Genomic DNA, 21,213 nt, shown 5'->3' with positions numbered 1-21,213 from the left:
TGTTGATGTAGAGGCTCTGGGGGCCTCATCCTTACTAATTGAGGGAGAGGCGCAAGGTGCTTCAATGAGGAAATAGGAAGAGGGAGGTTTGTCTCATAAAATGGTGGCGCCAACTGTCACCTCAGCACCTGGGCTATCGACTGCCATGGGAGGTTCCGGAACCTTCTGGGCCACTCTGGCCAGTCAGGCCCCAGGTGATAAATAGAGGTGAGGGGAGGGCGGCCATTTTAGGACGGAGTTGAGCTGTGGTAATCAGGAGTAAGGCACCTGGGTGAGGAGGTGGTTGCGCTAGTTAGGGAATGGACAGGTCTAAGGGTCTGCACAGCTTCCCAAACCTGTTGACACCACCTCTATCCTTCTGACCGGTCCCTGAACGCAGCCGGTGACTTTGTGGAACGGCGTTACCCTGGGGTCTCACAGGTAGCCGGTATCCCTGAAAGAGGTCCAGGATCGCTGTCTGGGACTACCTCCCCCCTCATCCCTTCTTTGCCGGAGATGTGGAATTAGACTGGCCGTGGCGATTATCCATCACCCCCGACTAAGGAGGAGATGATCGCGCCCCGTAGCTAGGAGGGCTTTGTCATCCCAGTCGGCTGTACTGGAGAGTTCCTGGCATCCTTAAGTTCACCCCCCCCCCCCCTTTTCTATTCCATCTACGAGTCCCTACCTGGAACGAGCACCACCGTCACCCAATGATCGGAGGGTGGCCTGTGGTCCCCTGGAGTTGACTCGCCGTTGTCCAGAGTCCTGTGAAGGGGAGGGGCTGGGGAGCCAGCGACGCCGCTGATCGGGTGAGGAGAGTCGCCGCAGGAAGGAAGGGGGGGGCGTGACAGGCCTGGAGCCCCCCCCGTCCTCAGGTCACATGGAAAGGGGCCGAAGCGCCGCCCTCCGTTGCCTGTAGTTGTGGAAGGCCGCGCCCCCGCAGGCCGCACTGCTTCTGCAGGCGGTGAGCGCGTATCTCCCTAGGCACAGAGTTAATTCGAGACAGCGCCCGGCTGACAAGAGGCCGCTGAGGTGGGAGGCCCAGATCTGTGGGGAGTGCCCGAGCGAGACTTCCATTACCGGAGGGGATCCACCAGCAGGGTATTCCTCGGGGGAGGGATCAGTGGGAGTGCCAAGATTTTCGCCCTCCTCTCTGTTGAAGAGAGCAGCTCGCCGGCGAAGAGAGCCCTGTCATTTATAAAGAAAGGGGTAGTCCGCTCCAGTTCCGGCTGGACTTCTGGAGCGGAGGACACCGGGACTGCTCAGTAAGCTGGGCTTTGGAGGAAGGGGGGGAAGAGAGTCCAGGAAAGCACGCAGCTACGGACAGTTAATGTCCTGATTATGCCCGATTGGTTCCTGGGAAGCCAGGTTCTAGAGTAATAAAACGGGTACACTGACCCAGACATCTGTGAGATTGAAGCCTATGTATTATGAAGCTGAAGTAAAGTGTTTGACATAGCAGTTAACTTCTAGAAGCCGTAAGAGTTCAGGAGCAATGCCTAAAATGTAATACATTGACTAGTGTTAAAGTAGGTTACGTGTACATGGCCTAGAGGTCACCAGCTGAAGGCCAGTAATAGAGTAAACCTCTCGCTTAGCCTTAAATGTAGTAGTCGAAGAATTGATGACAGCAACAAGGGCCAAGAGGTATAGCGGTTGGGGGAGCCCATTGTCAAAAGAGCATTGTGTAGACTGAGTAACCAACTGATGTCCAGAGGGATGTAAATGTTTTGGGGAGCGCGTTTGTGAGGATTTAAAGTGGCGCTCCAGAGGCACAGGGCTGGGTTGTACCAACAGCGGGGGTGTATGACAATGCTATACTGAAGTGACAAAGGGAATTTATACTGTCAATCTAAATGTAATGAAATGTTACCTTCTGAGATATGAATGTTTAACCACAGTTGAAAAGATAAGATAAAGACTTCTGGTAATCTTTAACACTCATCGGTGTAGTGTCCTTTTTTTTTTAGTGGTGGTGCGCTGGAGTGTGAAATGAGTGTGATGCAAGCACAACATGTTAACGAGTATAGGCCTTCCCACTTGAGCCAAGCTACCCCCGGATCTTAAGTCCAACATCGCCTGTATAACAAAAACGCATTCTTTCAACTGTTTACAGGAGATGCTCCAGTGCTGGATCCAGGATCCAACACTGAGTTAGAAAAAGTAACAATAACCCCACTTACCTGCTAAGTGAATTTCCTCCCATAGGATAACATTGGTGATTCTATGTGAAAGTTTCCAAGTGTCAACTTTTAAAATAGGAAAATATTGCTTAAAAATCACAACTGTAACCAAAACGTTTTTACTTAACTGTTTTTAAGAGATGTCCCAGGACTGAATCTAGAATCCAGTCCTGTGGTAAGAAAAGTAATCCAAAAAGTAATCTATTGTATTAACTAGAAATTCCCATTGAGCTCAATGTTATATTGTGTTTGAAATTGTGTTGCCTATTACAACAACTGTAACTATTTCATTCAAAAGTCTATTGCGTTTTTAAGTATTTATCTAAAGCATCTCATTCTGAGAGTTTATTTTGATATCTTTTGTTGGTTCTAAAATAAAACACGCATATATTTTTATTGGCCTAGAGTTCAGTTATTGAGTGTGTGAGACCATTTTCTTACTGAGTGTGTACAACAAATGCTTTACACTGTCCTCTGATACTGCCTTACTGCTCGACCAGGCTACCACTTTAGAGAGTAAGGTTATATCTAACTTTAGCCTCTGCCAAACCTCTGGGGACGGTGGACTCTGTGCATACTGTACCTATTCGGGAACAGTATATACAGAGCCACTTTCTTACAGCAAGGCTGTAGTTACCTAAACCTGACAGTCATTTGTCCCCTAAACAGACTTTGTATCTATAGTCTTTTCAAAACACTTTACAGACAGCTGGGAAAGAAAGGATGCAGAGTATATCCGGTGCAAGCCTGTAGAAGTATGAGGTTGAGTGTAATGTGTCAAAACCAGGAAAAAAGGCAAACCTCTGTGCAAATGTTTTTGAACTACCTTTTGGTGATGTTGGACAGTGTTCCCCTTGGGTGTAATCACAAGTGGGATACTTGTATTATGCAAAAAATGGCGACCATAATGTTGATAACTGAACATATTACCGTAATTAGATGTACCATCTTACAATTCAACAGAAAAAAATAGTTGGTTCTTTGCACTGTATCAATGTCCCAATCATCAAATAGTACTAGTAGTGATAATATGTAAGGAAATTCTAGCCAAATACAGAGTTTGTAAAAGTTCAGTAGGGCCATACACTTCATATGATACCCTGCCCCACACTATTCCTTTGGGAATTAGAACTGTTGTAATGTTCACCCAAGACAGTTCTTTGTTCACGTTGCGATGATGCATGTGGTTTCAATACCAAGCTCAAAAGTTGTACTGCAGAGCGTTCTGGGAGATAATGTCCATTTAGAAGTAGGAAGAAGACGGTTACCAAACCAATCCAGAGGACTAGGAATAGCAATCAAATTGTAATTCAAAGGTGTAACCAAGGAGTGACAAAGTATGTATTTTTTTAGCCAAAGATAGAGAGCACGCACTTGTAGCTTGAAGGGAAGAGGTAGTGGCAGCGGTGTCTCAGGTTCAATTGACTTTTATGAGAGGTTGTTGTAGTCCATAAGGTAGCCAGATGCCGTTCAGTCTATTTTTGGGAGCTTGGAAGGTTTTGTAACACCAGGAGGTGACTGTGTGTGGCATATTGACTTAGATCTTATTGTCTATGCCTGGTCGAATTTAAATTTTGTGTTTCTGTATTAGTTGATTGTACAGTGGTTGTTGCAATATGGTGAAGCAATACCTCATTGTTTAATGTTTCTTGTTAAGGGGAATCTTCTTTAGGTATCAAATCTTCCTTCTGAACTTCCTGTGTGGTAGCGAAGACCTAGATCGCTACCCAGAAGCCCACATGGCTTACTGTTGAGAATCTGCCGCATAATTTGGTTTAATCCTATCTATAGAGACAAGCCTTTGACTGGCAAGGGGCAGAAGAAGTAACTTTCTTGTACCTTCGACAGTCAAGACAGCTACAGGCGCTCTGTATGACGCACAAACTTTTTCTGTCCACTATTTTCTCCCTGACGTAATCCCCTAACTTCAGAACCCAACCGGGACTTTCTAGGACAACCTTCACTTCTGCAGTGGCGGTGCCTGTTACTTGGCTGTTGCTTTTTTTGTCCCAGAATTCTTTTAGTTCCTGTAAAACAGCCAACCGATCATTGATGTCTGCTGCCACTGTGCCGACATTATCGAGGTATGGGACCCGCATTTACACCCTGAACTGGATTTCATATGGAGTCCGACCACCCAGGGATGTTCTTGGCTTATTGTAATGCGCTCTTTGGACCCCATATAGGTGATAAACCCAACTGTGATCAGAGCTTAGTACCCTTGCTGTTAAAGACTGCTTTAAGTCATGGTTTTTCCTCTCAGCTACTGAATTTCCCTCAGGATGAGGGGGGGGGGGGGGGGGGAATACCCCAAGGTCACACTCAAACTTCCCATGGCCTCTTTGTAAGCCTGAGAGCTAAACGCTGGACCTCGGGTGGATTGTAATATGCCAGTTGCATATGTCCTGATGAAGACTTGCAAGTCTTTGAGAACAGGTTGGGCGTCAGCCGACCTCTGTGGACATATCCACAGGAATATGGAGCATGAATCTACTGCCACCAAGATGTACTTATAAGAAAAAAGTCTTCTTTCTCCCTCAAAGTCATCACGGTCCGGTAAGGAGCACCATAATAAGCTCAAGAAATCAAAGCGTGCTTAGTCTTCGCTTCATCCGTCACGTGGTGAGACGGAGGAGCCTCTGGGTTCGAGGCCCCGCTCAACGAAGCGGGTGCCTGGGGTGACTCCGGGTTTCCCTCCATTTCTGGGTCCGGAAGCGACCCCCCCACCCAACGAAAATAATTTTATGACGCAATGTGCGCCATATTTGAGTGGCCTGACCCTGCTGTCACACCTCAGGGAGTAGGAAGGAGATTCTGTGTGTTCCACGCCTTCAGCGCCACAGCCTCCTCTTGGATCCGTCCCTGGATCTGGACATGCGCTGGTCGTACCACTGCGACCTTCCTCAGCGCCACTTTCGACGTAAAGTACCTCTGCGTTGCCTGCGCTCGCCCGCAGCGCCTCAGCCATTGTCATTCCAGGTGACATTTAGCCGGTCAGGCGTCCACAGACGCCCAGACCGGCGCCGACTGAGCCGTACGGCTCCATGCTGTTCAACCTGCCGTATTCTGAAGGCTTAGGCATGTATGATGAAGTTTCGGAGGGGCAGCAGGATCCCTTGGAAATCCTGCTCCCCAGTCAAGCCCTGGACTGGTATGAGGATCTTGGTGATGACCGCGGCCTGCACACCTCCCTAGATTCTGGCATGCTGTCTCCCTCTAACCTGCCTCTGTAGGAAGGAACTTCATTTGCAAGGGTGGTGCGTAGGGCTGCGGAGGTTTTGGACCTGCAGTTTGGCATTGTGGCTGTCAAGACTAACGTCCTGACTGAGGTCCTGCAGCCTGGTGTCTCCTCTTCGGAACCCTTGGTGCCTTTCAACAAGGCCTTGACAGATGTTCTACTGGGCACCTGGTCCAAGCCCAGCACAGGGGCTCCTGGAAGTAGAATCCTTGCCCGCAGCCACCGCCCCGGGCAACCCAGCTCTCCCCTCTACCCACCCCACAGAGCTTGGTGGTCCAAACCTCCACTTCCCACGGCACATTCCCTTTGCACCTCCGGGCATGGAATCAAAAAAAGCTGGTCAGTTTCAGTAAGATCCTCTCTTCCACCAGCCTAGCGCTGCGTTCGATAAAAACTGTATGCCTCTTTGGCATTTACTCCCATTCACTATGGGATACGGTTGTGCAAGTGCTGCCTAGTCTTTGAGGAGGACTGGGCTCTCCTCTCCCAAGCTATTAGTCTGGAGAGATGCAGCAACCTTTGCCATACGATGTGGCTTAGACATGACAGACTTCCTAGGCAGAGCAATTTCCTCGACTGTACCTGGCTGAGGACATCTGGCTTTTCGGGAAATGTCCAGGCTAATCTTTTGGACTTGTCCTTTGATAGCTCCTTTCTTTTTGGAGACAAGGCAGATGTAGCGCTTGAGCGCTTCAAAGACTTGCGAGCTACGGCCAAGTCCCTGGGCCTCTACCTCATCCGAGCCTGTGTATGCTTTTCACCCCTTTCATGGCTATGGAGGATGCTTCCAGCCACGTCCACCCTTTTCCAGCCAGAGGACCCCACTAGTCCAACAACCTCCGGCGGACTGTGGAAGCGATTTACCCCGACCCTGGGAGTCGGTTGGCCGGAAGCCAAAAGCCCAAACCCCCTCCTCCACTGCAAAACCTTCCTAGTCTGAACCTTCCGGATAATGGATGCCCAGTTGGTGGCAGGATACACCATCACCTCCACCACTGGCGAGATATCACCTTGGACAGGTGGATGCTGCAAATAGTCTGGCGTATTCCCTTCCCTTCTAGACTACCCCTCCCTCCATGCCTCCAACTTAGGATCGGCTGACAGAGAAGCACCTTGCCTTTCACCGCAAGGCAGTCCAGACTCTCTTGGACAAGGGAGCTATAGAGCGATTCCCTGGGCCAGAAATAGGCTATGGCTGCTATTTCTGCTCTTTTCTGGTCCCAAAGGACTGAGGCCTTCGTCCTATCCTAGATCTTAGGGCCGTCCACTACTTCCTCAAAAAAAAGAAGTTCAAAATGGTCACCCTTGCTCAGGTCTTGCCTGGCCTAGACCTGCGAGACTGGATGGTAGCATTGGACTTGGAGGCCGCCTATTTCCACCTTCCTGTTCTGCCAGCCCATTGTCTCTAGCTGCGGTTTACGGTGAGCCACAAGCACTTTCAGTTCACCATGCTCCTCTTTGCCCTCACCAGTGCTCCTCTGGTCTTTACCAAGGTGATGACAGTGGTCGAAGTATATCTTTGGAGATCAGTGGTCCCAGTCTTCCCCTATCTCTACGACTGGTTGTTGAAGGTGGGCTCGTCCCAAGAAGTCGCCTCCCACCTCCAGACTACGGCAAACCTTCTGCATTCGCTGGGGTTCACTATCAGCGTGCCGAAGTCACACCTTACTCCCTCTCAGAAGCTCTTTCATCCGAGCTATTCTTGACATGGTGCAGTTTCAGGCTTATCCTCCCGATCGGCGAGTCCAGGATTAAGAGGTTATGATATTGATATTTCAGCATCTATCCTGGATTTTGCTGAGAGTGACTCTGAGGCTGTTGGTCTCATGGCCATCTGCATCCTGCTAGTTGACCATGCCAGATGGCACATGCAGGCTCTGCAGTGGGACCTGCGGTTCCAATGGCGGCATTGGTGAAATCTCACCGAGCTTGTTCAGATATCGGAGGGAACCGCGAACGACCTGCGGTGGTGGCTGACAGACTGCACTAGGGACAGACACAGACCCCCATCTCTCTTCCCCATCCATATCTCATAGTAGTGACGGATGTGTGTCTTCTGGGATGGGGTGACTATCTGGGAGAGGTGGAGATCAGATGACTCTGGTGTCTGGCAGAAGCCAAGCCTCCATATCAACCTTTTGGAGCGTTGTGCGATTCGGTTGGCACTGAAAGCCTTTTTACAATCTCTCAAATAAAGGCTTGTTCAGGTGTTCATGGACAACACTCGTGCCATGTGGTACTGCAAAAAAACAGGGTGGAGTGGGATCGTGGACCCTTTGTCAAGAGGCCCTGCATCTCTGACTTGGCTGGAAGAGGGCATTTTCCTAGTGGTTCAACATCGGGCCAGTTGCTGAATGCCAGAGTGAACGAACTCTGCTGCGTGTGCCTTGCAGATAACAAGGGGTGTCTCCATACGGAGGTGGTGCAAGGCCTCTTTCAACAGTGGGGAGAGCCTTGGTTAGAACTATTTTCCTCTGAAGAGAAGGAGCAATGTGAGCAGTTTTGCACGCAGGTGTTTACAAGGCAGCTTTTGCTCAGTGACTCTCTTCGTTGCGAGTGGAGCACAGGCCTCCTGTATGCCTTTCCGCCCATTCCATTTCTGCCCAGAATGCTCAAGAAGATCCGGAGCGAGCGGGCCCAAGTTATCCTTGGTTCTGGACAGGGTGTCGGAGAGTCTGGTATCCCGAGCTTCTGCAAATGAGCTTTGATCCTCCAGTCAGTCTGCCAAAGTCTGTGCGGTTATTCTGGCAGCCTGGTGTCCCTTCACGAAGTCGGAATACGCCTGCTGATGACAAAGAACGTGTAAACATTGTGCAGGACAGTCTGTTGACCCCTGTCGGATGTTCTTTTTGTTTTCTCCTTGGCCCAGCAGGGCTCTGCTCTGGGCACTCAGAAGGGCTACCTTTCGACCCCGTCTGCTTTTCTTCGGCTGCCCGATAAGCCATCTCTTTTCAAATCACCTCTTGTACAGAGATTTTTGAAGGGGCTTACCCATAGGTTTCCCCTTTCGCCTTTTGTTATGCCCTGATGGGACTTAAATTTGGTCCTCACGTTTTGAATTTTGTGCACCATCTGATAGACAAAGAAGTACTGCACTAGGGCATCTTTTCTGACTAATGTAGTAACACCGTTCCATCTGGTTCAATCGGTTACTCTGCCCACTTTCTATGCACCTCTGCATCCTTCGAAGGAAGAAGAGCGTCTCCACTGTCTGGACCCAAAAAGAGCATTATAGTTCTACCGTGATCATACTAAAGAGTTTCCAGTGGACAACCAACTCTTTGAAGGGTACGTTGAAGCAAAGAAGGGGCGAGCAGTTCAGAAAAGGACAATTTCACGCTGGGTCGTCCACTACATAAAAATGTTATGCCTTAGCGAAGAAGCCACCCCCCTGAAGGCCTTATGGCCAATTCTACCAGGGTTAAAGCAGCCACCACGGCTCTAGAGCATGGTGTCCTGGTTTTGAAATCTGCCAAGCAGCCACATGGGCTTCTCTGCACACTTTTGCCAGACACTATTGTCTGGATTCTCTGGTCAGCAGAGAGCGCCTCTTTGGCAGGTCTGTCTTGCAGGATTTGTTCTGCAAATTTCCCACATTCCCTCCTCCAGGGATGCTATTGCTTTGGTATCTGTTCGAAGGTAAGGAATCTTCGGCTAGATGTCTATATTGGATGGACAAGTTGTAGGAAGGCTGATTTCTGTTGCCCCCCCCCCCCCCCATACACTTTTTGCCAGATTTCTGATGCACTTTGACTTGATTGTCCCTGGCTCCCTGCCAATCGGGTTCCCAGGGCCTGTGTTCTTTTCCAACACTGTACTCTTGTACCCCCAATTGGCATCTCTCTTGCCATATGCAAGTCCCTTGTAAAAGGTAATGTGACTACTGAGGCACTGTGACCAGGGAAGGCCTCCAAGGGCTGCAGCACATATTGTGCCTCCCTTGGAGGTCCTGTACCTTATCTCTCCCCCTTCTCCTCCCCCTCCCTCTCTCCACAGTGTCTAAGTTAATTCTTGAGCATTTTAAGTGCAGTAAAGCCATAAAGAGTATATGGTCTGGGAGTTTGTCACTACAAACTCCACAGCACCATAAAGGCTTTACTGAATTCTGGGAAGTTTGTTAGGCAACTTCTCAGCATAATAAACCCACACTGATGCCAGTGTGGGATTTATTATACAATGCACTCAGAGGGCATCTTAGAGATGCTCCCTGAAAAATACCAGCTTCTGGTGGGGTCCTTGACTGGTAGACACCAGCCAATCACCACGAGACACGTGGTTTGGGAGCCTTTGCTCCCTGCGCCCAGAAACAAATCCGTTCCTGGGCAGTGGTGTTCACACCTCATACAGGTCACAAGTTGTCTGTGACAGGGGAGCTTCAAAGGCCTTGCCGCCTTTTTAATGTGACCCCCAGCCACTCCTATCAGTATCAGGCCCCCTTCCTGTTGCACCCCCTTTTCGGCTGGAAGATAGACAGGAAAAATTAGAACAGCCCAGGTGGTGTGCCCTCCTCTGCCAACCCCACCCCTCAGGTGCATTTGTTAGGCACTCTGCAATCGGGGTTGGGGATTGTGCCCACTCGCCCACGTGTGGTGTGCACAGCTAGGGTGCAGTTACTCTAAGGTCAGTAGCCCAGTGACTGCTGACCTCTAGACCCCTAAAATGCCGTCTAAATACAGTATTTAGGGGGCAGCCCTGAACCCAGAAGGCAGTTTCGTGCAACCTACGAAGGACAAAAGACGCCCAGCAGAGGAGACTGCAGAGAAGAACTGACTTGGCCACAGCCCTACCGGCCATTCTGCAGTTTCTAGAGATCCTGCGCCAAAGATCGCCTTTTCCAGCAGCCTGCAACCTCCAGAACCCATGGGAGGACTGACTGCCTTGTAGAGGGTGTACCTTTTGTGCTAAAACTGATCCCCCTTTGCACTTAGCTAAACTCCAGGAGCTTTGCTCCCACTTCCAAGTGGCGTGCCCACGAGCAGCCACCAACCAGAGGCCCCCTATCTCCCATTGGATAACATTGGGCCTCAGCTCTCTGCACCTGGCCGCCCTAGTGCCGCTGATGGTGTTTTGCAAGTACATCCTGGACCCTCGGGAAACGCTGGTTCTAACCTCAAAAACACAACTCCCACACCCAAATACGTAACTATAAACCGATAACCTAATTTCCTTCCATAGGATTGCATTGACTGCTTTTCTGTGACAAACGTTCGAAGTGTAGAGTTGGAAATTGTATGAAAACCCAAGAAACTGTTTTAACCAAAACCGACTGACATACCTTTTATATTGGAAATGTCGCAGTGTGGTACCTAGGCATACCACACTGAGTAAGAAAAGTGATCTGAAAAGTACTCTGATAAAGTAACTAAAACAGTAATTTCAACTGTTTCTGAACATTTAACCTATCCGTAAAAAAAAAAATGCATTCGACTGTATTCTTAAAGTATATTTTACATACCTGCACCAAGTCTTGCTTGGTTCTAAAAATAGAATTCAACAAAGAAATATTTGTATACAAGACAATTGGTCAGAGATCAGTCTTTCTGTGTGAAATCATTTCTTGCCTGAGTGTACAGTAAATGCTTAACACTGCCCTCTGATAAAGCCTTACTGCTCGCCCACACTATCACAAATAGAGCGTAAGGTATTATATACTTTACCTTTGCCTACCTTTTCAGATCCACTGGACTCTGTGCACACTATACCTTATATTGGTATAGTATATACAGAGCCAGCTTCCTGCACAAATTGCTTACCTTCGGTAACGCCTTATCTGGTAGAAACATGATCTAGCTGCAGATTCCTTACTGACCCACCCAACTTCCCTGCACTGCGGATTAATTTAGTGTCAGGGCTGGTTCCCATTCCGGGCCCTAGTTTTTGGCACACCATGGTCAGTCACTTCATGGCTCCCTGCTTCTGGCTTGGAAAGTACTGATGTCAGCGTGCCGGGGTGTCATCTATATAGAAAATTGCGGACATCATGACAAAGTTTGGGGAATCGTGTAATCAACTGCATGTCGTGTTCTGTGCAAAGGGGTTCTTTGTTGTAGAGCTTTCATCTTGTTCAAGTGTCCTTATAATTCCCGCAGGTCAGTTGCTAGATTATAAAATGTGTGAGGTCATCGCTGGAGTCTTGAGTGAAGGAGAGTGGAAGTCTGCCACTGAAAGCGATCCCATTATCCTCGAGGTCTGCAAGTTAGTGACTGATGGTTGGGGAAGGGGCATTAAAAGCTTGAGTGAGGCGACACGAGTTTTGGAATGTGCGTCATGAGCTGTCCGTCTCCTCTGGGTTGCTTTGGAGAGGTACCAAGCTCGTTCCACCCCTCCCTATCAGGCTTAAAATCATGCAACAAGCGCATCAGGGGCACCAGGGCATTTCCAAGACCATAGAAAAGATTTGTTTGCCCCTTTGGTGGCCAGGAATTGATCTTAGTTGAGCGCATGGTGAGAGATTGCTCTGAGTGTAATGCCTCTGACAAGGTCAATAATACTAGAGTCCAACCTATGGTTGTGCGTGAGGGCCCTGTTCATTGTTGGCAAGATGTAGCATTGGATCTTTTGGGTCCCATTACTAGTAGCTCCGGTCAATCATATGTCCTAGTATTAATGGGCATGTTCTCCAGGTGGCCGGAGATTAAGATCACTCACAGTATTGAAACTAAGGACGTCACCAAGTTCCTTGATGAAGTCTTCTCCCGAGAGGGATTCCTGGACTGTCTTACCAAAAACAGGGTTCAACTGGTCTCGAGAGAGATGGAGTTATTGTCAAAAAAGGGGATCAAACATAAGCGGTGCGCCCGCTACCATCCTGAAACCAGTGGCATGGTGGAGAGGTTTAACCGTGTGTTAAAAGAATCCATTCAACTGGCCAAAGCTCGAAACAAAGACTGGAAGTCTGAGGTTGTGGACCGGGTAACCATCTACTGTCTCAAACCTCATTCTACCACGAGTAAAGCTCCCTTTGAGCTCTTTCGTGGGCGGAAGCCCAATACTCAAATGTTCCAAGCATGGTTTAGAGACAAAAGTGTGTGTGTTGGTATGGATGCTTGTTCTACCACAGGTCCTAGTATAGTTTCCTCTGGTGCAGGTCCTGGTGTAACGCCCTGGCAAGCAGGGCAGGATTTGAAGATTGCAAAAAGGAAAGAGTATTTTGACGCCAGACACGCGGTCACTCACACTCGTGTGAGAGTAGGAGACAGGGTGCGAGTACGTCGTCCCCAGAGGTGCACTGGAGTCTCTAAATTCTCCTCTCCTTAAGTAGTGAAGAAACTCTTTCAAAATGTTAAGTTGGATGATGGTCGCATCTGGAACTTGAACAGAATCGCTCCAATGTGCAACAAAATCCACCCTGGGTTGATTGATCCTTCCAAAGAATTGCCCGCTTTGTGAAGCAGTTCTCGCGCTGGAAAGATTGCGGTGAAACTGGATGATTTTGTTCTTCGTTAACGTTATTTTGCCTCTTTCTTCCTTTCCTAACTCTTTTCTTTCTGATCTTTCTTTACTCTTCTAGTGCAAAGGGAGAAGGTGTGTAATGACCTGCGTGTCGTGTTCTGTGCAAAAGGGTTCTTCGTTCTAGAGCTTTCATCCTGTTCAAGTGTCCTTGGAATTCCCACTGGTCAGTTACTGCTGGCGCTGTGTGGGTAGGGAGTTATCCTTGTAGATACTTACTCAACCTTCAATACATCTACTTCTGTTAACTATATCCAGTGTACCAGCTTTTTTACAAATATTCAATCCGTATTCTCGTGTGCCAGTATCAGGGCCTTGAGTTCTGCCAGCTGCGCTGTGCAGTCACCAAGGGACTGCATGTGTTTTTTTCAGGATGAAACTTTACATCGTGCATGCGCCCTTTTACTGTAGCGTATGCGGCAGAATATTGGTGCATTGTCCCTAAGGCAGGCTGGGGAGACCCTTCCAAATATAGAATGTATTCATATTGATTTGGAGGCATTAATTCATTCAGCAGAGGATATTCTTGTTCATACTGGAAAAAATGCTTGTTTGTAATGTAGTCTGGTCTGTAGTCTACATCTGTTGCAGTTCAAGAATTGGTTCACTGTATTCAGCATGGATGAAAAGCTTTGGCATTTGAAACGCTTGCTTTGGTGACAGCCTTCGAGGTCAGTTCTGTGGTTATGCCATTTATTCGTTTACCCTGATCTAGTGCTCTCTCACCACAGCAGTCTGTACCGCTGTAGGCATTTTCTTAGTAGGTGCAAAACGCATTTCAGCGTTTGTCTACAAATGTAATTTGTATTCGATTGGAACTGTTATCACCTTTGTTGAACATGGTATAGGTGTACCCAGATGGTCCAGCGACTATGCGCATCGCCAGATTTTAGGTGTTTCGAAGCTATCATATCAGCTTGTATGGAATGCAAAATGTTAGTGTGTTACTGTGTCCAATGTCTGCTGAAAAAATCTGGTCTGACCAAGTCGTAAATTGGTTTTGTACGGTCTGTGCAATCCAAAATCAATGTACTGCCAAAATTTAAAAATCCTAAAATCGGTTGTAGTATTTTCAGAGTTGTAGGAGGTTCAAGCAATGCACATTTTTCTAAAAACAAAAAAAAAGGGTAGCTAGGCTTTTGCCTTTACTTGACAAATTGTATCCTAAAAATAGGACATTGAGAGGGACTATTTTAGATTTTTTTGAATTTACTTTTGTAGCCCATGTCAGCAAAACCCCACAACTATGCGGTCTACTCCGTCCAAGTGTTCCATTTATTCATTATCCGTTAGATAGAATAAACACAGGACTATGCCTCTTCATCATAATTTTAAAGTAACTCAGTTACTCTGGCTGAAGTTAGCCCAGGGTTATTCTCATACCCCTGAGGCAATCGACAATATTGCCTCTGTGAGCCTAGCGCTGAGAATGCTTGTCGAATATCTACTTCCAGGCACTATATTTTGGCAGAAAAATCTATTTGAGATAGCTAGTGTTCTGTATATTTTTCGCAGAATGTTATTCATTGGTGCAGCACTGAATGATGGAATGAATTGTCCGGTTTCATTACTGGATACGGGATTATTATTTCGCTTCATGTTTAATTGGATATTATATTTTGGGTTGTGGAGTTGTCCTCAATGGGATCTCGTGATGAGGTAACAGTGGAGAGGTGCGGTGCAGCGGCCAGGGCAGCTGACTTCAGAGCACAGGGTTCACGGTTTGATCCAGGGCTCTAGCGGCAGCTCAGCTCAGCACCATGTGACTTTGGGCAATAGCTCACTTAATTCCACGATGGCCCCCAGCGCCTTGAGACCCGTAAGGGTGAGTAGTTCGTACTTTACAAATACAGATTTTAACATGAATGCTGTACAATGCTAGAGCCAGCGCTAACGCCCACTCCGGTTGAGAATGTTTCACGGATTCTAGCACAAGGTTGAAAAAGGATGGTAAAATTACAATTTCCCCGTTTGGGCACTCCATTACAAACTCAGGTGATCAATCTTTCAACCAAAAGAATATCTTAACCATATGTCCGGTTCTCCCAAAAGAGAGCCTTGATATTCCTGGGTATGTCCCCCTCCAACTGGAGTGTAATTTTCCTTAAACAATGAGGAACACTTACCCTAATATTCGGTGTTTCCACCGTGATATGTTCTCTCAGCGCTACTTTTGCCAGATAATCCATCAGGTTCAGCGATACTGTGACCTTTGCTGCTCTGTCCAGCATTGTTACTGCCCATTCCCTGTTCAGAAGCAGTCCTCGGTATTCTGGGCATGCCTGATATTAATTCCGGCTGCCTTTTTCTTTTTGAATTGAGGTTGAGGAGTTTTTTATTTATTTATTAATTTAGTAGTCAGACAAGCCTTGTGATTGCTTCTTCGGTTTCATGTGCTCTTCCGATCTGCTCTGTGACTTTCCACCTCTCTCCAAACGTGTATTGACTGCCTCCTGAAAGGAACGAGGGGAACGTGCATCAGAATCCTAATATCTGTTAGGCTTCCAAATTTTATCACAGTTTCTGAGATTATATCTTTTTTTTCAGTGGCTTTGTGCCAAGGAGAACCACCCTGTGATCGTGTCTTGTCTTTAGTTTTTTTATTATTGTCCCATTTCTTCTTCATCAATCTGTGCTTGCTTAGTTATCCTTTTCAGAATTACTCTTAAGTTGTGGTTTCACAGGCTTGGCTCCCAAATTATCTCTACCTAGTGTAGCATAGGTTTCCCTGATAATTTTGGGTAATTCCTGCTGTGCGGGATTGCAATCCCTTGGGTGTTGTGTTGCCAATGCAGCTGCCTCCCCTTTTATGTTGCCTAACAATGTCGGATACTGTGGCAAAATTCAGTTTCATCCCTAAGTCCAGGGCAGGTGCTGCACGTACTCATTTTGAAGCTGCTTCAATACCTCTGGTAAAACAGCCAGAGAAGGGGTACTATGTGTCCTGGTATAGACAGCAGCGAAGTCTGTACCCCAAGTAGCGCAGTCTTCCACCAGTGAGCCTCCCCAACAGCTAGCAAATATTCAGTATTCTGTGTTTTTCCTGCGGGCCTGTATGGGGAAACACTGCTTTAAGCTGGCTTGTTTTTTTGTGCTATACAGAGCAGAATTTGCTCCCAAGAGGTGGTCATCTTTTCCATAACGGCATTCCGTGTTTGTGGGCTGATAGCCAATTGTGAATGTGCCGCATGAGGAGTCCCCACAGGGTTAACTATTAGTATTCACTTTATGAACAGTGTGAGATTTCTGTATATTATTTATTAAATCCCAGTACAGTGTATGCATTTCTGTTGCAGTTAAATTAGCGGTGTCCGGATGCGGTGTGTATGCAGCTAAGACCGGTCATGTCACTCCTTTACTGAGTGGACCGCGTCTCGCGCATTGTTTTGTGTGGGAGGGCACCTTTAAACCAATTAATATGTTCTTCATAAGCTAGAGGAATCTGTCTTCATTTAGAGTTTTCCTTTGGTGCTTCATCCTCAATGTAGGTATGAAATAATTGTGTTTCAGAAATTGCAGCTGGGAATTTTACCCAGGAATAGGATACCTCTGTCAAAGGCTTAACCTCTCCACCCATGTTAGTTTTAGGGTAACCGCATGCCTGCAGTTCCCCACAATGTTTAGTGCGTGGTCTGCTTCGTCCCCAGACATGATCTAATTATCGAGAGGGTTAACACTATGTGGGAAAAGTTATCTTTCAAGCTTCTTCAATCTACAGCCTATATATAGGATTTACTTACTTAGCTAAGGCGTATTGCCTTACCACCACGGGCTTCTCTGGTTTGGAGGTGAGTAAGAATCTCTGAAAAGGCACGATTTAACTACTTAGGCGAACCGTAAAAGAAGTACCCAACCAACATTGGCGGCGCCATGTTGTGTAGTTCCCACTAATCCATAGGATCTGCATGTTTGTGGACCACAAACTTCAGGTGTGGTGCACAAGACTGATTCCATGCACCCTGTAGTAAATGATGGCCTAAAGCCCAGCTAGCTCACAGTGCCACCATACGCTCCCCTGACCTAAACAGGGAGCAAATGGTTTTTGGCAACCACTGAACATCACAACCCTGACCCCTCTGGGATCGTGGTAAAAGATCTAGAAAACCTTTTGCTCAGTCACTTGTGCACTCTTGTTCTCAGGAAAATATACAGAGAATACACAATGGTACGTTCTTCAATATGTTTATTAAACCAACGTTATTCTTGTGTAGGATACATGTGCTGCAATAATCGGTAGACAGACGCATATTAGAGTTAAGAGCACCAAAAGAATAAATAGCAGGTACAGTTCCACCTTAGTGCTAAAACTGTGTGTATGTATGTATGTATGTATGTATGTATATATATATATATATATATATATATATATATATATATATATATATATATATATATATATATTCACTGAAAAAACCATAGGTTTCACACATGTTATAGTTAGTGGAAATTTTACTGATAAAAAACCAATGAAATTGCCCCGTTATAGTTAGCGCAGGCAACTATAACTCACGCGACCGCAATCCTCTGCTGATGCTAATACTGTATTTAGACACTTATTTGCCCATGTCTTCTTCCATACATTTTTAGCTATACATATATTACAAATATTTTTTTTTCATAAAGACACATATGTCATCAGCAGAGGATTGCGGTCGCGTGAGTTATAGTTGCCTGCGCTAACTATAACGGGGCAATTTCATTGGTTTTTTATCAGTAAAATTTCCACTAACTATAACATGTGTGAAACCTATGGTTTTTTCAGTGAATTTGCAAGGTTTTTTAAATGCTAATTCCTAACTATAACGTGTGTGAAACCTATGGTTTTTTCAGTGAATTAGTACGGTTTTTTAAATGCTAAGTTTTTTTCCCTTATAATAAGCCCTGTACATTTGGTGGCCTACGGCCACCAAAAGCACAGGGGGTGGGGTAAGTGTGGATAGTGTTTTTTTCCATTGTAATAAGCCCAGCACATTTGGTGGCCTTCGGCCACCAAAAGCACAGGGGGTGGGGTAAGTGTGGATAGTTTTTTTTTTTATTTTTATTTTTTTACCGTACGCTTACCGTAAGCGTACGGTAAGCGTACCCCGCGAAATTGCCGAAAAAAAAATAAAACCGTTTTTGCACTTGGGGGATGTTTGGGGACTCCCTCAACATGACTATGTGGGAGGGAGTTGTCAAAACAGCCCCTTTACATGTTTTTGGGCTTCCGATTTTAAAAATCTCTCTCAGTGCGAGAGACAAAATGGCGGCCGCCGCTTCCTGGTTTCGGCCGATTCGAATGTTTACTAAGATCTAAGAGCCAATCAGAATCGCGCTCGCGCACGCCACCGTACGCTTACCGTAAGCGTACGGTAAGCGTACCGTAAGCTGGCTCAGATATATATATTGATTTAAAGGCTATTTTCTCAGAATCTACTGAACAGATTTACACCAAACCTACAAAAGGCACTTCCTTGACCTAGGGACTACCCCTCTGCCAAATTTTGAGTAATTCTGTTCAGCCATTCGGGCTGTAGCTCGTTCTAAAGGTCCTATGGAAAAATGCATGGGAAAAACGCGTTTTGGGACCCCCCTTTTATCTCAGCCCCCGCCTGACGAATCCCCCCGAGACTTTCAGGGTAGGAGCGGAGCGTAGCGCCCCACCTATTTTGAGAAATTCGCGAGGATTCGTCGACCGGCGCCAAAGTTATTCAAAATAGAATGTTGAGGTTTTCCTATGGAAACGTGGTCCTAACTATAACTACCTACTGGCTATCGCCAGTAGGTAATATATATATATATATATATATATATATATTATACAATATGATAATCAGGTGTACTCCTACTATCCAATCCGTACTCTGTGCATCTAGATTGTATGTGAGCGTATAACCAAGAATCCCCCCGAGGGCTGATCCAACTCCATTATCTGGCGGTAAGGAATTTAGGACCCCGTCTTGGTCACAACCTGGACCCCCCACATGGAGATGTTGGGCATCTGCTTGGCAAAGCCTCAACATGCAGTGACCTTGTGTTGTCAGCAGAAGTGTCTCCTCCCTCTAACCCCCCAGAAATGCTTATTCATCCTAAAAAGGCATCCTTGACGTGTATATACAGATGAGCACCATTATGGGATTCCAGATATGCATGTTGCCCCGTGGATGAAGATAGGATGACGTTATACAGCGTGGAAGGCCTTGTACTCTGTGTTTGAGGCATCATAATAATGCACAAAGCGAAATGTGTAAGAAAAGCAGTGTCAGAGAAACTAATCCATCATTGTCACACACACAAATATGTGCAAAATGTTACAGTTAAATGGTATTGTGCAGAAAGAGGACCCTAAGAATGTGCAGCTTTGCTACGCTGGCGAAACTCAGGCACATAACACACTGACTTGTTTATTTTTGTATTCCCTGTCTGCATTCTACTTGTCACGAAGCACAGCTTTGCTCCCACTTGGGTGAAAATAAAGGAACAGAACTGGCTTTGGCTGGCGTCCAGGATGGCCTTCAATATGCACTACTAATTACCTCACACAGAACATCACTCATGACTTGTTCTGTGACAACTTCGATAAAATCACTGCAACATCTGAAAAATCATCATGTTTGACTACACTGTGCATGGCGGGGGCACAAGTTTTAATCACTTTAGGGCACACATTCTAGTTACTTAAGAGAACTAGAACTGCTGTATTTCAGTAGTTATATTAGTTTGAAACGTTGTTTTAACTGACCGTCACCCAACCATAACGTCCCTTCAACCTAATTTTTTTCCCCTGTGAATGTATAGATGTACCAAAGCAAAAATTATACTTATTAGGGGGTCATGGTGGGCTTACGGACAACATTCAAGTGAATTTTTCTAACTGTGATTGATGACTAGAGGGAAAGCATATAGTTCCAGATCCAAGCACTGGTAAAATAATGCTCTACATGTGACTCTAGAACGGTTTCAAATTGCAAAGACGTTGCTAGTTTCTTATTAAAATACAAAATGTGAATGTTTGTGTTGCATTATACACCATGTATAATACAAGTTGTTTGACCCATGAGTATATTGTAACTCCGTACATGTGCAATTAGTCTGGCACGCTGAATGGATTTCAGAAAGATGATAAACCCATGACTCCTCTTGTACTTTTTGTTCTGAAACCGCTTACCTTATTTTGTGTTTAACAGATAAGGCCATCTTCAAATGAAGTGAGTCCCAAAGATGATGGAGTATTCAAGGCTCCTGCGCCCCCACCCAAAGTAATAAAAACTGTGACTATACCTACACAGCCCTATCAAGACATAGTCACGGCTTTAAAGTGTCGGAAGGAGCACAAAGAAGTAAGCCAATAGACACAATTTTTTCTTTTGTCTGTATCTTTTGTTTTGATTGTGTAAATGTTGGCTTGGCCCAGGAGCAACATAGCGCGTTGCATAATACAAAGCAAAAACAAAAGCAATAGCCTTACCTATCATTCGTACCGGGTACCTTTGATAGATTTCTTCTAACCAGGCTTAGATTGGGTAACATTTATAGACTTGTGTCTTTCCCAAAATTGAACGACTGGTCGTGCAACTTAATATTGTGTCAATGTGATAACATCTCCGACCAGTCTACTGTGCATCTAGTCCTGTTCTGCAAATGTTATTTAGAGCCAAGGAAAGTTTGGATTGTTCAATTTAAAAAAAATCTAGGGCTTAGGCAGTGCCGTCAAGCCATGTTCTTACTCCAACTATTGGATAATGAGCACATAGCTTGGAGATTAGCTCAGTTTTTAAAAGCAGTGCTTCATATTAGTAAAAGGATTACTTTTGAGCTGTAACGGTTGCACCATGTTCTTAACTGTAAATGAATTGTATTTTATATTTTGTTGTAAATAATTTGAAATGTAATTTTGTATATTGGTTAGTGCTTTTATGACTGTTTTAAAAAGCAGCCGAATAAAGCTTTCCTTGACTTGAAAAAGCAATAGCATGAAAAGTGAAAGGCCATTTCGGCACACAAATTTAGGGATTAATAATTAAAGCTTGAAAAATATCTCAAATTGTAATTGTCAGAAAGCTGGCATATATAAAAAAAAATATGTATGGTAAAATGAAACAGATGGAAGTGCAAATACATGAACTTTCCAAGAGTTATCGCAGAAATATCCAGCTTTGGATTTCAAGATAGAGCAGGTAATTGGAGGAAGAAAAGAAAGTTGTGAAGATGTAGCAGTAATTGCTTATGCTCAGTTTTGAATGTAGGTAAGGAGCTAATTATTTGGACAGCTGAAAAGGAGAAATGGACTTAAAAGTTTGTGAGCATGACTTCTTGAAGGCTTGATTTTTATTGAAAATGTCTAGTTCAAGTATGTTTGTTAGAAAAGGGCATTTAGAGAGA

General features: G+C 45.7%; 1 protein-coding gene across 4 annotated transcripts in view; it reads left to right on the top strand.

Moving 5' to 3' along the window:
* Positions 1-21,213, top strand: part of WAPL (WAPL cohesin release factor) — a 1,161,107-nt gene that overhangs the window by 265,750 nt on the left and 874,144 nt on the right. For all 4 annotated transcript variants that reach the window (XM_085607305.1, XM_085607324.1, XM_085607315.1 and 1 more), the window contains one exon: positions 20,019-20,171. In XM_085607305.1, coding sequence (XP_085463431.1) covers positions 20,019-20,171 — 153 coding nt within the window. The remainder of the gene's footprint in view (positions 1-20,018; positions 20,172-21,213) is intronic.

This window comes from Triturus cristatus, chromosome 1_2 (genome assembly GCF_964204655.1).
Source record: "Triturus cristatus chromosome 1_2, aTriCri1.1, whole genome shotgun sequence".
NCBI lineage: Eukaryota > Metazoa > Chordata > Amphibia > Caudata > Salamandridae > Triturus > Triturus cristatus.
The sequence above is the reverse complement of the archived record's forward strand: the minus strand, read 5'-3'. Positions and strand labels throughout refer to the sequence as shown.